The sequence below is a fragment of the Sparus aurata genome, chromosome 1, assembly GCF_900880675.1.
Source record: "Sparus aurata chromosome 1, fSpaAur1.1, whole genome shotgun sequence".
NCBI classification, from domain to species: domain Eukaryota; kingdom Metazoa; phylum Chordata; class Actinopteri; order Spariformes; family Sparidae; genus Sparus; species Sparus aurata.
The window spans coordinates 26,290,967-26,304,842 of NC_044187.1; the positions used below are offsets into that span (position 1 = coordinate 26,290,967).

Sequence of the window (13,876 nt, forward strand, 5' to 3'; positions counted from 1 at the left end):
GTCTCACTTTCCATGCAGTAGGGGGCGGTAACGCAACATTTCAGATGCAAACCGTCCTTAAACCAACGAAGAAGAACGTTGACGCTGACTTGAACCTTTTCAACTGCCTAAAAACCTTTTAGCTAAAAAAGTAAGTAATTCAACGACCTTTTCTAGAAGATTCACAGGTTGGTTGATCGACCACAACGTGGTATCAGTTGTTCAATAGATGAGTTTTAGGCACATTTAAAGTCAACATTGGCAGTGACCTTTTGAACTTGTGTGGGCGTGTGCGTGATTTTAAATGCTGCGGTAGACGAGCCTAGCAGCTTGGCTAACGTTAGCAGTCTAAAATTACAGGTAAGGCAAACATGGAAACATCTTTATGTTTAATATCTGTAAGCTAACGTCGGAAATGTTTTTGTATTAGTTGGCGATGGGTCAATTGTGGGCTGAAATAAACTTTATTTTATGGCTAGGTGCTAGCTGCAAACGGACTGTTAGCTGCTAGCAAACGCCCACATCAACCCACTCGCCACGATGTGTGTAGCGATAGCCAGAGGGCGGACAGGGCCTATTATTGCCTCCATGGAGGCTGTGTCCGAAAATGAATGTCCAAGGTTTGTTAGTGACACCATCTTGAAATAACTTGGAAAGCGGGCGCCACAAACTTTGGCTCGTGGCTGTAGACACACTGAGGAGGGTGCCATGTCTGTTTTTATGCTTGCTAAATTCACGAATTTGTTGTTTGAGTATGCTGATTCTAGTGTGAGATATCAACTGCTACACTTTAATTTTAAATCTTGGCTTTCACAAATAACTACAAAAGTAATCAGGAATGTGTTGACAACAAAGTGGCGAAATACGAACGTTTTGTCCATGCTGGAATTATTGGGGGGGAGAAAATAAGGCCATAAATCTTGCATCTATCCCTAAAACTCCATGATGAAATAATTGGCTCTTAACTACACAAACTATTCATTGTCAGGTTTGACTATCACAGCTTGCATTTTGCCATATATGTTGCAGGCTTCCTTTCTCTAATGCTTTTTGTTATGCTTTCAAATGTTCCTAACAATGGTAATGAACTGATGAAATGGACTCTAAAACCGTGAAGTACCTCCCCAAACTCCCAAACCATGTTGAAGCCCCGGTACTGTTACTTCTGTGTCATGTTGTCCCCAAAAGTTAGAAGAAACGTAGCACTTACTGAGCATAGCTTGTTCCAAATGATGATGACTCAAAGCTCTGGAGACAGTTTTCAGGGCCTTTAGAAGTACAGCAACATTGCCTTTTTATTGATCCTTCAGATGTTGCTGCTGTACTTGTGCAGTTCAAACCCCACTGATTCATATTTTCTGTGCTGTTTTGGTTTCAGTCTGTATTTACCAGCATGTCGGACAGCGAGTCCATCAAAAAAATGCTGCGGTCAGTGCTCCAATCGAGCAAGACTGGTGTGTCTGTTAGTAGCCTCCAGTCAGAATACAGAGGTCTGTGCGGAGAGTTCATCCCACTGAAGAAGCTGGGCTACTCAAAACTAGAGGACTACCTCAGAAGCATCCCCTCGGTGGTCCGCCTGGAGTACTGCATGGGTGAGGTGAGGGTGGTACTTTATTTTTTATTTTTTTGATAATTATATTGTTCGACCGAGTTGTGATTTTTACTTTGCCTGACATGGCGCAGTTGACTAGCATGAACACAGAATTGAGAATCTCCAAAAAAAAGTTTGTACTTCATAAGATTAAGCTAAATTGTCAGAAGTGTGCTTAATTTTACTGTAACAATAAATCTGCTTTGTAGATTAAATGCTTTGCTGCAGTGTGTCAAGAAACAGCCCACATTGCTGAGTTGGTTGCCAGACAGAAGAGCTCTAAAAAATCTGGCCGCTCTCAACTGGTCAATTGCAGGATGAGGTTCAAACCCTCCAACCCATACATGCTCAATGGTAGGAGACACACGCAAAGCTTTGTGTCTTACGTCAGGACTTTGTCTCTGCAAAAGCCTTCTAATTAAGAGTAGCAACACATTTTGAACGTCTTTGCCTGTAACCCACCACCTTTTATTTCACTCTAACCTAACCCCACGATGCTTTTAGTGAGGCCAAGGTCTTCTCTCCGCCAACCCTCGTCTGCTGATGCCTCTAACTGGATAGCTAACTATTCTCGGCCCCACAGAGCCAACTACAGAGGCTGCAGTGCCTCGGGAGACTACAGGTGAGTAATATTTGCTATCAGCAGAGATCTGCTGTAGCTGCTATTAGTGTTATTTGTCAGTTGTAACCTTTTTTCTTGCATATCAGTTTTTCTAATCCTAAATAGTGTTTCATCTTTTGTCCCCGCTTTAACTTCTAACTCTGACACTTTTTGCACATTAAGGTGTGTTTATAGATCTTGGGGAGCACCACTGCATACATGAAAAAAGTAATATAAAGCCTTTTGTGGCTCCAGAGGAACTTGCATGTGTTTGAGAAATTGCATCCAGTGATTTCACTTAGTGGCTTAAATGCACAATGAACAGTGATGAATGATCACTGGCAATTTATCAGATTAGTCACAACCAGTTAATGCACTTTGATGTGTTAAATTGGTTGAGTTCCCCTTTGAGTGAATTAAAAAATGAATTAACCAATGTTGCGGCGTTTGTTTCCCTGATACATCAGGCAGTTGGACCCAAGGTTGAGCTCCAATACCCCTGTTGTGCGTAGAGCACCTGCTTCACAAACAGCTGTAAAACAGTGTGCCATACCTGAAAGGTAAACATACACATGCAGGCAAACCTTATGCAGCCAACCTGGTTCTTCTATATATTGTGTAATTTTGGGCAGATACACATATTTTAAGTTTACAAATCCTAACTACGTACATATACAGGTTAGTTTGCTATCACAACTTTTTAATAGTATGTAATGCTAAAAATGTTGGTCATGGGTCATGATAGCAATGTGATGGGAGGACATTTCGGAATATATTTTAACAAGAACACTTGAATTTATGTTAGAACCACTTGACCAACCTGTTAACTTATTATTGTATCAAGAACTTCAACAAGATGTTTGTACTGAATGACATAAAGCACATTATGCTTTAAAATCTGCTATGTTGCGAACAGGAAGAAGATGAGCTCTTCAAACTACGACCAGAAGCCCAAAGGTATGTGGGACCCTCTTGGTGTGTATCCTCATCAATTTTACAACATTTATTGGAATTAGGGCTTTGAATATAAATCAGGGTTCAAATAGCTGGATTATTCATGGAACAGTTATTATATTATCATATAATCTATTGTTTAATATGTCTAGGAAATTCACCCTGTACATATAGTACAGCTGCACATGGCCTATAAATAATGCAATATGAAAATTCTCAACAATTTATAAATTGTCCCTGACAACTCGGTACCTCTGTCAAAATCTTTTTTTTTTTTTTTTTTGTGGACAGCTGGTGGAGCCAGGATAACACAGCATCACAATAAACAAATGATCAGATCAATTGTGCTTCATATAGCAGATTTGAAACAAAAAAATTCTTTATTGGCCCCAGTGATAATCCAGAAGATCAGTTGTTATATTGTCTGGGGAGTAAAAGTTAGAGCTGAAACATTTTTAATTTTTCACTGAGTAAGTAATTCCAGACCAGTATATAATATGAATATTGCAAAACAATGATCAAAACTAAAAAAAGAAAAAAACAATCAATCTGCTGAATTAATCTGCTGCATCCTGTCCCTGACATCAGCAATTGTTAACCTTCTACATTGCATAACTTTTCGCAGAGAAGCCTTCTGAGGAGTGGAGACCCAACCAGTCCCAGGTACAACTGAATCACACCACATTACATTTTGTGTTGTCCTTATTACGCCCCTATAAAAGGCCCAAATTAAACTGCATAGACCTACTGCTCTTAAAAAAAATTACATTCACTGAACTGTTGCCTCTGGCTGTTAGCACCCTGGAAGATCTTAATGAAGTCTTACAATAGACAAGCAAAACATTTGTCAATGTTTGCCTTTTTATATGTGAATCCCGTGTTTATGTATGCTGCACATGTGCCACACCCCAAGTTACTGATGTAACAGCAGTAATTTTCTGTCATCCCTTTTAATTCGTTTATTTTGTACTTTTCTTTTTTCTTTATTTGAACTGTGATTTTTCTCAGTCGAGCCTGTATAATGAAGAGCTGGTGCAGAGCAGAATAAGTCAGCTCCTACAGAACTACTGCAGTGGACTGTGGTTGTCTAAACTGCCGGAGGTCTACAGTGAAATGTTCAGTCAGAAGCTCCACCCTCAGACACTCACTGATGTCGAAAAGTGGACAGACATCTGTGTGGTAAGTCGGTTACTTTTATTTGTGCCAATAGTTATACCCCCAAACAAATGAAGAAGGTATTGTGAAGCCTTAGTAGTATAAGGGTACGTCTTATCTTTTTTGGGGGAAATTATCGGATGCTGTTTAAATACACAGATGATAAAGGCGGTTGTTTTTTTTCCAATTGCAGATGTTTGTTCATTCACTGTTTTATTTGTTTGTTTTTTTGCCCATAACACCTTTACCTAACCTCAACATTTGTTGACGGAAGTTAAAGTCTCTTTCCTTCTCTTCTCTGTCCGGCTCATCTGGCCTTCACAGGTTGTGAAACCTTGCGGCACCAATCGAACTGACTGCCTCATCTACCCTCCTCTGCCTCCTAGCCCTTCTACTGTCCCTCGACACAACACCACTCCTCCAACATCAGCCACTGATTCAGGCAGCATCACCAAACCCATTCCATCATGTCCCTCATCAACTGAACAGCCTTCCACTCATGCCCATTCTTTCCATGTTCCTATACATACAGCTTCCCCCTTAGCTAAGCCCACCTTTATTTTTCCTTCACAACCTGTCACTGCTCCTTCAGGTAAACTGTTGTCGTCAGTCACGCTGCGCAGTCCTGCCCTCAACCCAGCTCTTGCTCCCCGGCTACCCACATGTATCAATCTTGCAATCAATGCCAGTGGTGGATGTAAAGACACTTACAACTTACCTACAGCTACGCTCAATCCCAAACAAAACGCTACACCACTGGCCCCCCCCCCCCAAATTGGCTCTGACATTTTACCCCTTTTGAAGGTCACCTTCTCCCCTACGTCCGATTCTGCCCCTTGCCCCCCCTCAAAATCTTCCACTGTCGTCGTGTCAGCTGAGGTGCGTCAGAGAATAAAGGAGCTTCTGTCAAAGAACAGTCATGGTCTGTGGGCCCATGCTTTGCCCAAACTCTTTATGGAAACTTACAAGGTGCCGTTCCCTGACCATATTCTGGATAACTTGTCCCTCTTGCTGGATATATGCACTGTGGAGTACCCCATACCACACAACAAAAAGAAGGTAAGTGAATGAGGAGCCACAGCTTGTACCAGAGTTAACACATTGTGCAAAAGGGCTGCAACAGATAGTTAGTTTCGTTATTGATTAATCTGCTGATTATTCACACAGTGCATCTTTTACTCTTTAAAATTGTAAAACAGTAATCGTCAAAAATTCCCAGAGGCAGTGACACCCCGAAATAGCTTCTTTGGTCCAACCAACATTCCAAAACCCAGAGACTCTCATTTACCATCATAAATGAGAAGTGAGAAGGACTTGACTAATCATTGCAGCTCTTATGTAAAAGTCAAGTTAATTGAGTCTTTAAGAGTAAAATTAAGTTGCCTCAGAGGATCTTTTTGTTTTTTTCATCCACACAGTTAATGTGAGGATGAAAAAAAGTCGAGTGATAAGTTGGAATGGTGATCGGTGTGGGGAAGAGAATACACATTCTCAATTTCAACCTTTGTAACAGTGATTTCTTCCCTACCATTACTTTTATTTCTACAGGGAGCCAAGAGACAATCCTTATTGAATGTCTGTTTGTGTTTAAATATTTGTATTTATTAATGTGTTTGTCACTTATTCTCTGTCCTGTGGTCAGGCCATCCTGTACATCTGCAACACAGCAGACATGGAAGCCACAGACAGCCAGCAGTTCAGTCGCCATCCCCTTCCTTCTGGTCTGGAGGTCGTGGGTGCTGTGTTGCCTCCTCCTCTGGTTCCTCCATCAGAACAGTACCCCTCTGTGCTGATTACTGATGCCAAGAGCAGCAATACTGTTACCATAAGGTGACGCACACATTATTGTCAGACATAAATGTAAAAGTACCTGAAGCTGGAAACAGTATTATTTTTAACAGAAGTACAGGAACAGAAGAGTAGTTCACCTGCTAAAAAAAACACCTCAAATCTTTGTGAGGAATGAAATATGAGCAACCGCTCACATTTGATTTGCTAGGTTACGTTGTTTGAAGACTGATATGCACAGATTGAGAAAAGCTGAAAAGAATGTGCGTCTGTCCGTGCAGGTATGTAGGTGAGAGCTACTCCAATGCCCAGGAGGCCATGGAGGAAGCCATGCACTCCTTCTACAACCAAAGCTCTTCACACCACACTCGGTCTAACCCTGTGGTTGGTCAGCTTGTGGCAGTCAGAGGGGAGGACGGAGACGAGCTTGCCAGAGCTCAGGTCATGGAGGTTATGGGCCGTGACAAGGTTAAGGTAACTTGTCTAGTTAGCTGGTTTGTAGACCTGCTGAATTTTTGTTTACTTTGTTGAGCCTCTTTGAGTATTCAGAACAGCACTTTATAAGTCCAATTTAGTAGTGTCGTGAAATGACTTTTGTTGTGAATTGCCTATCGGTTTCAAACATATTCATTGTTTTAAGCATTGTGCTTCTGTGTTTTTGTATAAAGAAACTGTTGTCTGTGTGTTTGCCAGGTATACTATTTAGACCACGGCTTCTCTGTCGAAACCAGTGTGACTAATCTGCTGGAGCTGCACCAGGACTTCTTGTCACTGCCCTTTCAGGCTACTAATGTTAGACTTGCAGGTACAGACTTTTTCCTGTGTAACTGGTGTAGATGAAACATATCACTCATCCCACGTCTTTCCAACCATCTGTCTTTACCTTCCTTACTTCCCAGGTCTAGAGACGTTTAGCTCCCATCCGTTGGTGCTTTCCTCCTTGGACAAGTTGGCAGTTGGAAAGATCCTGCTGATGGAGGCATTGGAGCCGTGTCAGCAGGGAGAGATGCCTGTGGTAGTGCTGTATGACACTTCTCAGGATGATGACGTCAACATCAACTCCACCTGCCTGAAGGCTCTGCAGGACAAGACCATGAACAACCCTCTGACTGTAAGAATGGTGGCGCTAACTACATGTGTAGTGTGATGCATGTATTAAGCCAATTAAATGCCAGTGGATGAGCACTTTCTCCTATTTTTAATTTAGCTCTGCTGTACTAGTGAGTGGTGCTGTTGTACTGTTCTCATGTTGGTGTGTTGTGTCCAACAGTAGACACAAGTAGTAGAGTTTTATTCACTTGTACCTAAAACCAGCAGATTGTGAGGTCTTCACTGACATCCCTCTCCCCGTTATTATCTAACATGAATCTTTCTGTTGCCTCTAGGTGAATGCCACCTATCAGGACGTGTGTGTCACAGATGTGTGTGCAGATGGTATCATCCACTGTCAGCTGCCCTCCAGAGGAGCCGCAAGACTCAGCAAGTTGTTGGAGGAAACGGAGGCAATCTTCGCCTCCCAGGTAGACAAGACTTTAGGAGCTTGTGAATATCTCCATTTTGCCTGAGTACTTACAGGCAGGCTGCCTAAAATAACAGCTTCAAAATCACGTTGATGGTAGTGTCTTGTAATAGGCTGAATGGTGTCTCTGTCTCAGCCGCTATGCTCTCCCCCATCCCTTGTTTCTGCACTATAGCTTCTGTCAGAGGAAAGGATCACAGCGCGACATACATGTTTCTTTAACATAGTTTACAACACATGACGTTGTTCTGATGTAATGAGATGTGGTTGTAGTTATCACCTACATTATGTCTGACATATTGGTACAGGCCTGGGATTTGTATTTACGACAAAACTTTGTGTGGCACAAAATCGAATAATGTTGCTTTAGCAGTGTTGTACAAAATGTCAAGGCTTACAGTGAAGTAAATTATATTATTTGAGAACTGTAGGTGTAAAGAATACCAACAGTGTAGTTTTCTGGTGTCTGTTCAGTGGGTGGTGGTCCTTTTCTTGATAATGTAAACGTTTGAATTATCTTAACTACAGTAAGTTCACATAAATATCACTTTTGAAAGTAATTGGTTTATGCTTTATAAAGTCAGACCTGTAGGTAGGCTCTGCACATTGTTCCTAAGAGCTGAGCTTGTGTTGACAGAGGCAGGCAAACAATGTTTTACAGTAACTGAGATTTGATCTGATAAAAACGGGGATAACTTTATCCAAATATTTAGAGCAATACTAAACCCATACTGCATCACAACAATACACTGTTGTCCTAAGTCTCTTAAACCTTTTCAGCATGTTGCAGTTGATGCTATAACCCAAATTATAAATGTTCCAGGTGACTTCTGAGTCCCTGGTGTCTAGACCCTTCAGTGGCAAGTTCTGTCTAGCCCGCCACAAAGGAAAGTGGTCCAGAGTGGAGGTAAGAACAGAATCGAACAGAATTTGAATGTATTTCCTTTTTAAAAGCTTAAAATTGAAAGCCTATAATACATTTGGACATTGAGAGTATTGGGATATTGTTTTGTTGAGCAGACAGTTTCAAGTCGAATATCTTTGGCACCCACTTGCTCACATGTTGTTGCTCTTGTTTTCAGATCACCACCATGTACGGCAACAGAGTGATGGAGATCCTCTTCATTGACTGGGGTGTTCCAGCAACTGTAGAGGTCACAGCTCTCAGAGAGTTCCCCCCTCTTCTCCTCCAAAAATTTGTCATCATCCCACCACAGGTCCGTTGTTTGTGTGTGTTCCTGTTGTGGGAGTAGATGCACCTTATTCAACCAGTTAAGTTGATGGAGAAGTATCCTTTGTTCTTTTCATGGATCTATGGTACTTCAACAATGTTTTGTGTTTTTTTTACCCGTGTCCCCATGTTTTTGTTGCTTTCTTCAGGCTACCAAATGTCGCCTGGCCGACCTTGCTGTTCCACAGGGAGACTGGAGCCCAGAGGCTGTTCTGTGGGTAAAGGAGGTTGTCCTGCGCTCTGAAGACTGTAAAATGAAGGTAACATACAGTTAACACATCTGAATTACTTACACAAACTTATTTTTTTCTGCATTTGTATTTCCCACAGTGATTGCTGCCACAGCACAAACATGCAACAAATAAAGCATGAAATTAAACTCAGTGGCCACTCTCCTATTTACACTTCTCCTCCCATTAATGTAAATATCTGTCCTTCATTTGTCCAGACAAAACATCCGAATTGGGAAGAAATTTGATTGAAGTGATTTCAACCATGAAATGTTGTTCAAAAAGTGTACCTAATAAAGTGACCACTCAGTGTATGTTGATTATAAAGGCTTGACTATTTGAAGCATACTGACAGGGAGTGTGGTGCAGCAGCAGTTTTGTTGATGTAACGCCAAATATCCCAAATATAAACACTGCAAATCAAGCTTACGAGTACGGCCTTGTTAGAGAACAGCGTGAAACAATCTCAACGGCCTCAAGGTCACTCTAAGTTTGTGTACATGTGTCTTTTTTTGTTTTTTCTCCATTTCTTCTCCGTTTTGAGATCTTCAAATTGGAGCAGCACAAAGGTGACTGGCTGGTCTACATGTACCTGTTCATCGGCACTGACAGTCAGCAGCTGGAAAAGAGCATCAACTATCAGCTGGCTCAGTCAGAGCTGTGGCACAAACTCACAACACGGAACAACAACAACACAATCACCAGCAGTAACAGCAGCATGGATACGGGTATAACTGCACATCCGACAGAAAGTCTTTTTGGGCTGTTCCCAACAACAATCAGCTTTTTGCATATGTAAACAAGTCTGGCCCAACCTCATCCGAAAGAGCTTTATGGGGGTTTATGTATAGTGCTAACTCTGCATTAATTGTTTTGCATACCCGTTTTTCCACGTTTCTAGCTCACAGTGCTCTGGTGGAAAGGTTGACTCTTGGCAGCTTGTCTGGGCAACCTGTTGACAGAGCAGGAAACTCACGTCTACCAGACACGACCACCAAAACGGCATTGCAGCCACTTCCGCTGCCTCCCCCGCTTGAGCTCCCCCAGGTATGTGGTCTTGGCCCACTTATGTATGTATGTATGTATGTATGTATGTATATATATATATGTATGTATGTATGTATGTATGTATGTATGTATATATGTATGTCGTGGTCTGTCTTCACACATAGTGTGATTCATTGTTTGCGAATTTGTGCATTAAATCTAGGCAACATTTTGTGTTTAGTTTGGTTTTCACAATATTAACAGTCAGCAGATATAGACTATATGTACACGACTTCACTGTCACCAGACAACTGGTAAGCAATGTAAGGATCAATTAACGCAATGACACAGTTCAAAGACCATGGACCACACTCGACATGTACTTTGATGATAAAATAATTGTGCGTACAGAGGAAGAAAAAAAGGAAACAAACCTTTGTCATTAGCCAAACAGAAATGGATATTCAACACAGCCTTATAAACGTCATTCTCCTCCTCCTTCTTTCAGCCCGGACAGAACATGGATGTCTTCGTGCCAGTGGCCTGCCACCCTGGTCACTTTGTGCTGCAGCAATGGCAGGATCTGCATAAACTTGTTGTACTGATGGGGGAGATGATCCTCTATTATAACCAGACGTGGCAGACCAACACCGCCACAGATGTGAAGAAAGGAGATGTCTACGCTGCCAAAATAGACAAGAAGTAGGTGATCAGTGTTTTTACACCAGACGCAGACCTGCCATATAGCTTACCTACAATATTGCTTCATCCGGGACATCATGTAGTCATGCTAACATCTTTTATATTACGATGACCAAAAGAAGTCAGAAACAACATGATAGAAAGCATAATGCTTTAGAATATTATATTCATACTAATAGCAGTTATTCTTATATGAATCTTGCTTATCTTTGATTGCCCATGCACTAGTTGCAGACATCTCAGAAATTACAGGTGATAATCTGTCTGTTTAGTGCTGATTAACAGAATTTAAATGTCATATGGTTTAACTTTTGCCGGCTCCTGTCTAGCTGGCACCGCGTGCAGGTGAAGGGGATTCTGACCAATGGATTGGTTTCCGTCTACGAGTTGGACCATGGAAAACATGAGCTGGTCCAAAGATCTCTGCTCCAGCCCCTGATAGAGGAGTTCAGACAGCTGCCCTTCCAGGCTATCTCTGCGCAACTGGCAGGTGAGTCGGATTACAATTCTGTTTCAGTAAAATTAAATACATTAACCCCTTAAGGAACACCTTTCCAACATAGGAACGCCCTTCACTAAACGAACACCCTTCGTAAAAACTAATATTTTTTTTGCTAATAGTTTTAAGCATCCGATCTTAACAGTATATACTCACTGTTGGAAAGCTGAGACTGTTGTGATTATTTTAAGCCCAAAAAAGTTATTTCCAGACCATGTAATAGCCTTCTAAACTCACCATGACACAACATTAGAAAGAGCCCTCTACCGCAAGAAGCAAGAATGCCTACATACCTTCGGAGTGTTCCCTTTTTCCACAGCTACAACGTCATGCCACAATTTCTTTTTTCATAGTTCGCCAAGAGTCCATAGAATGGGAATATCCATGTCATTTTACCCAAAACTAGCTACAAGTGTCGAACAAGCAAGAAACCCCAGGGTCTTAGCTTTCATTTGAGACCAAGATTATGTTTCTAGGTAAAGGGGTTCTCAAGTTATAAGCCTTTGAATCTCAGTAGGCGCTCTTGGAAAAATAGGACCCAAGCAAAACGCACAGACATGCCTTTAGAAAAAAAATTGTGAAAAATAATTTTTTAGTCTTGACTTCAAATTTTGAGTGTAGCAAGCTGAGACCTGTGGCTATGGCCTAATTGTGTCTGCTGTGTCCATAGACATACCTGAACCCTTATATCTTAGTCAGTTTATTGACATTTTGAATTGGACGGAAACCAAAACCTGTGCTCCAACCTCTGTAACTCTGTCAGTATGTCATAGAATCACACTTACACTTCTAGAAAAACTTGAAGGTGTAACCTTTCCAATGGTACCAGGCACATCCCTGAGTCTCAAACTATGTGGGAGCTGTCATGCTTTTAATTTCGGTATGTCGTTTTGGAAAAAGAACCTTAAAATAGGGGCGTTCATTAAGAGGTTAAGGCCACATTATCTTTGATAACAAAAGGTGGAGCACTGATACCCTCTCCTGTTGGTTCCACAGGTATGACGCAGCAACAGTGGACAGAGGAAGCCGCCATGTTATTCAGGAACCATGTGGAGAATCATGCACTGGTGGCCCAGGTGGAGAGTGTGCAGGAGCTGTCAGAGGTCAAAGGTGAGCTGTGGGAACGCAGGCTGACAGTTTACCTTGTGGACACTACAGTGGAAGCCAGGGACCTTTGGATTCACAGCATCATTGCTGACATCAGCGGCGACTTGTCTTCAGCAGCTTAGGATGGGTGTTGGGAAATGAACCATCAAGGTGACTCTGGGACTTCATGCTGACCTCCCAAAAATTGTATTTTTGAATCAACAACTGTTTTTCTGAATCTTTTCATTTTCTAACTATGGGGAAAGTGCTCAGTGAAATGGAGGCCAAAAGCCACTTCCTTTAGGTAATCAACACAGCTTCATCCCACTTTCATTCATCAGCATTCCCTTTGGTCCTTCAAGTTAAGTCATCTGTTTGTTGCATGGTTTGTTGTGTGTTAATCAATGCTATTCCCTCATCTTATTTGTTTCGTTTGTGCTTTATGCATGCAGTGGTGTGTCTTATTTTACGTTTACTGTTGTGTATAAACGTTTTGACATTAATCTAAGTGACTTAACTGCATCTGCATTAATCTACAGCTGTTAAAACACCACTGATGGGAACACCTTGGTTAATATTATCCTGTGTTATTTGACTGAAAAGAATAAGTTGTAATATTTCTAGTGTTTGTTTCAAATTAAAAGCTGTTGACAAAGAATTCTTCTATTAAAACATATAGCCAAAGCAAGGGTGTACTTTGTCTCAAGGCTTTCATAATGTTGGTGGTTGCTATTTTTCTGAAAGTGTGAGCTGGTATCTCAGGACAACCCCCCCAAATGGATTTTAATTAATTTTAATGTCACCTGAACACCAAATGTGATTTGTATAACCCACCAGTAGTAAATGTTTGTTGAGTGAGCTGTCACTTTACACACTGTGACCTTCCTTCTTTCTTTATAAGCACATTTCAATTGAATTTTAAAAGAAAATGTGGTATATCCATTATCTAATACAAACAAACAGTGATTTTTGCTATGTAGCTTAGTTTTTTTTTTCACTTGCGTTTGCAACACAAACATGGTTCATGGCCGAAGAGCAGATACAACTGGATGGTTGTTGTACAGTTGTGAGACATCTGACCAGTGGTCGAATGAAAATGACTAGATTGATTCAGCACTGTATTTGAGTATTTACACATTCAGCTACATTTCAGGGAAATATAGTACTTCACCACCACATTAACTTGACCACTCTTGTACTAGTTATGTTTCACATCAAGATTTTACAATCAAGAAAGGTGAACTATTAAATTGTTAAACCATTGAAACGGTGGTTTCCAATATGCTCTGGGTGAGTTGTCAGCATACTAATTTGCTAACTGTAAGAGAGTTATATTAGAAGATTGATGCAACTGGAATTGAGAAATATAAGGCCACTTAAACCGACTTGAAACACAGCGAGACACAACAACATTACTTCTGTCTATGCAAATGTCATTCTTCAACACAGGTTTGTACAATGAAATCCAAGTTGTGTTGTTTTTTTTTGTTTTTTTCACAGTTTGTTCAAAAATATTATGCTCACACCAGGAGGAATCTGTAAAATTGTGGGAAT

At 41.1% G+C, this 13,876-nt stretch overlaps 1 protein-coding gene across 2 annotated transcripts; it reads left to right on the top strand.

Moving 5' to 3' along the window:
• Positions 1–29: 29 nt before the first annotated feature.
• On the top strand, positions 30–13,010 carry tdrd7a (tudor domain containing 7 a). 2 transcript variants are annotated; one of them, XM_030442548.1, is made up of 22 exons: positions 30–130; positions 1,358–1,576; positions 1,780–1,924; positions 2,075–2,192; positions 2,639–2,731; positions 3,088–3,128; positions 3,751–3,788; positions 4,134–4,304; positions 4,605–5,339; positions 5,923–6,110; positions 6,350–6,542; positions 6,762–6,873; positions 6,968–7,179; positions 7,454–7,588; positions 8,411–8,494; positions 8,670–8,804; positions 8,968–9,078; positions 9,593–9,776; positions 9,950–10,095; positions 10,544–10,737; positions 11,067–11,227; positions 12,233–13,010. In XM_030442548.1, exons 2-22 carry the CDS (start codon positions 1,373–1,375, stop codon positions 12,463–12,465), a joined length of 3,633 nt encoding a protein of 1,210 aa, XP_030298408.1. In that variant the 5' UTR covers positions 30–130; positions 1,358–1,372; the 3' UTR covers positions 12,466–13,010. The 2 variants fall into 2 exon arrangements, with proteins under 2 accessions (XP_030298408.1, XP_030298326.1); XM_030442466.1 differs by having other exon boundaries at positions 86–339.
• The last annotated feature ends 866 nt before the right edge of the window (positions 13,011–13,876 follow it).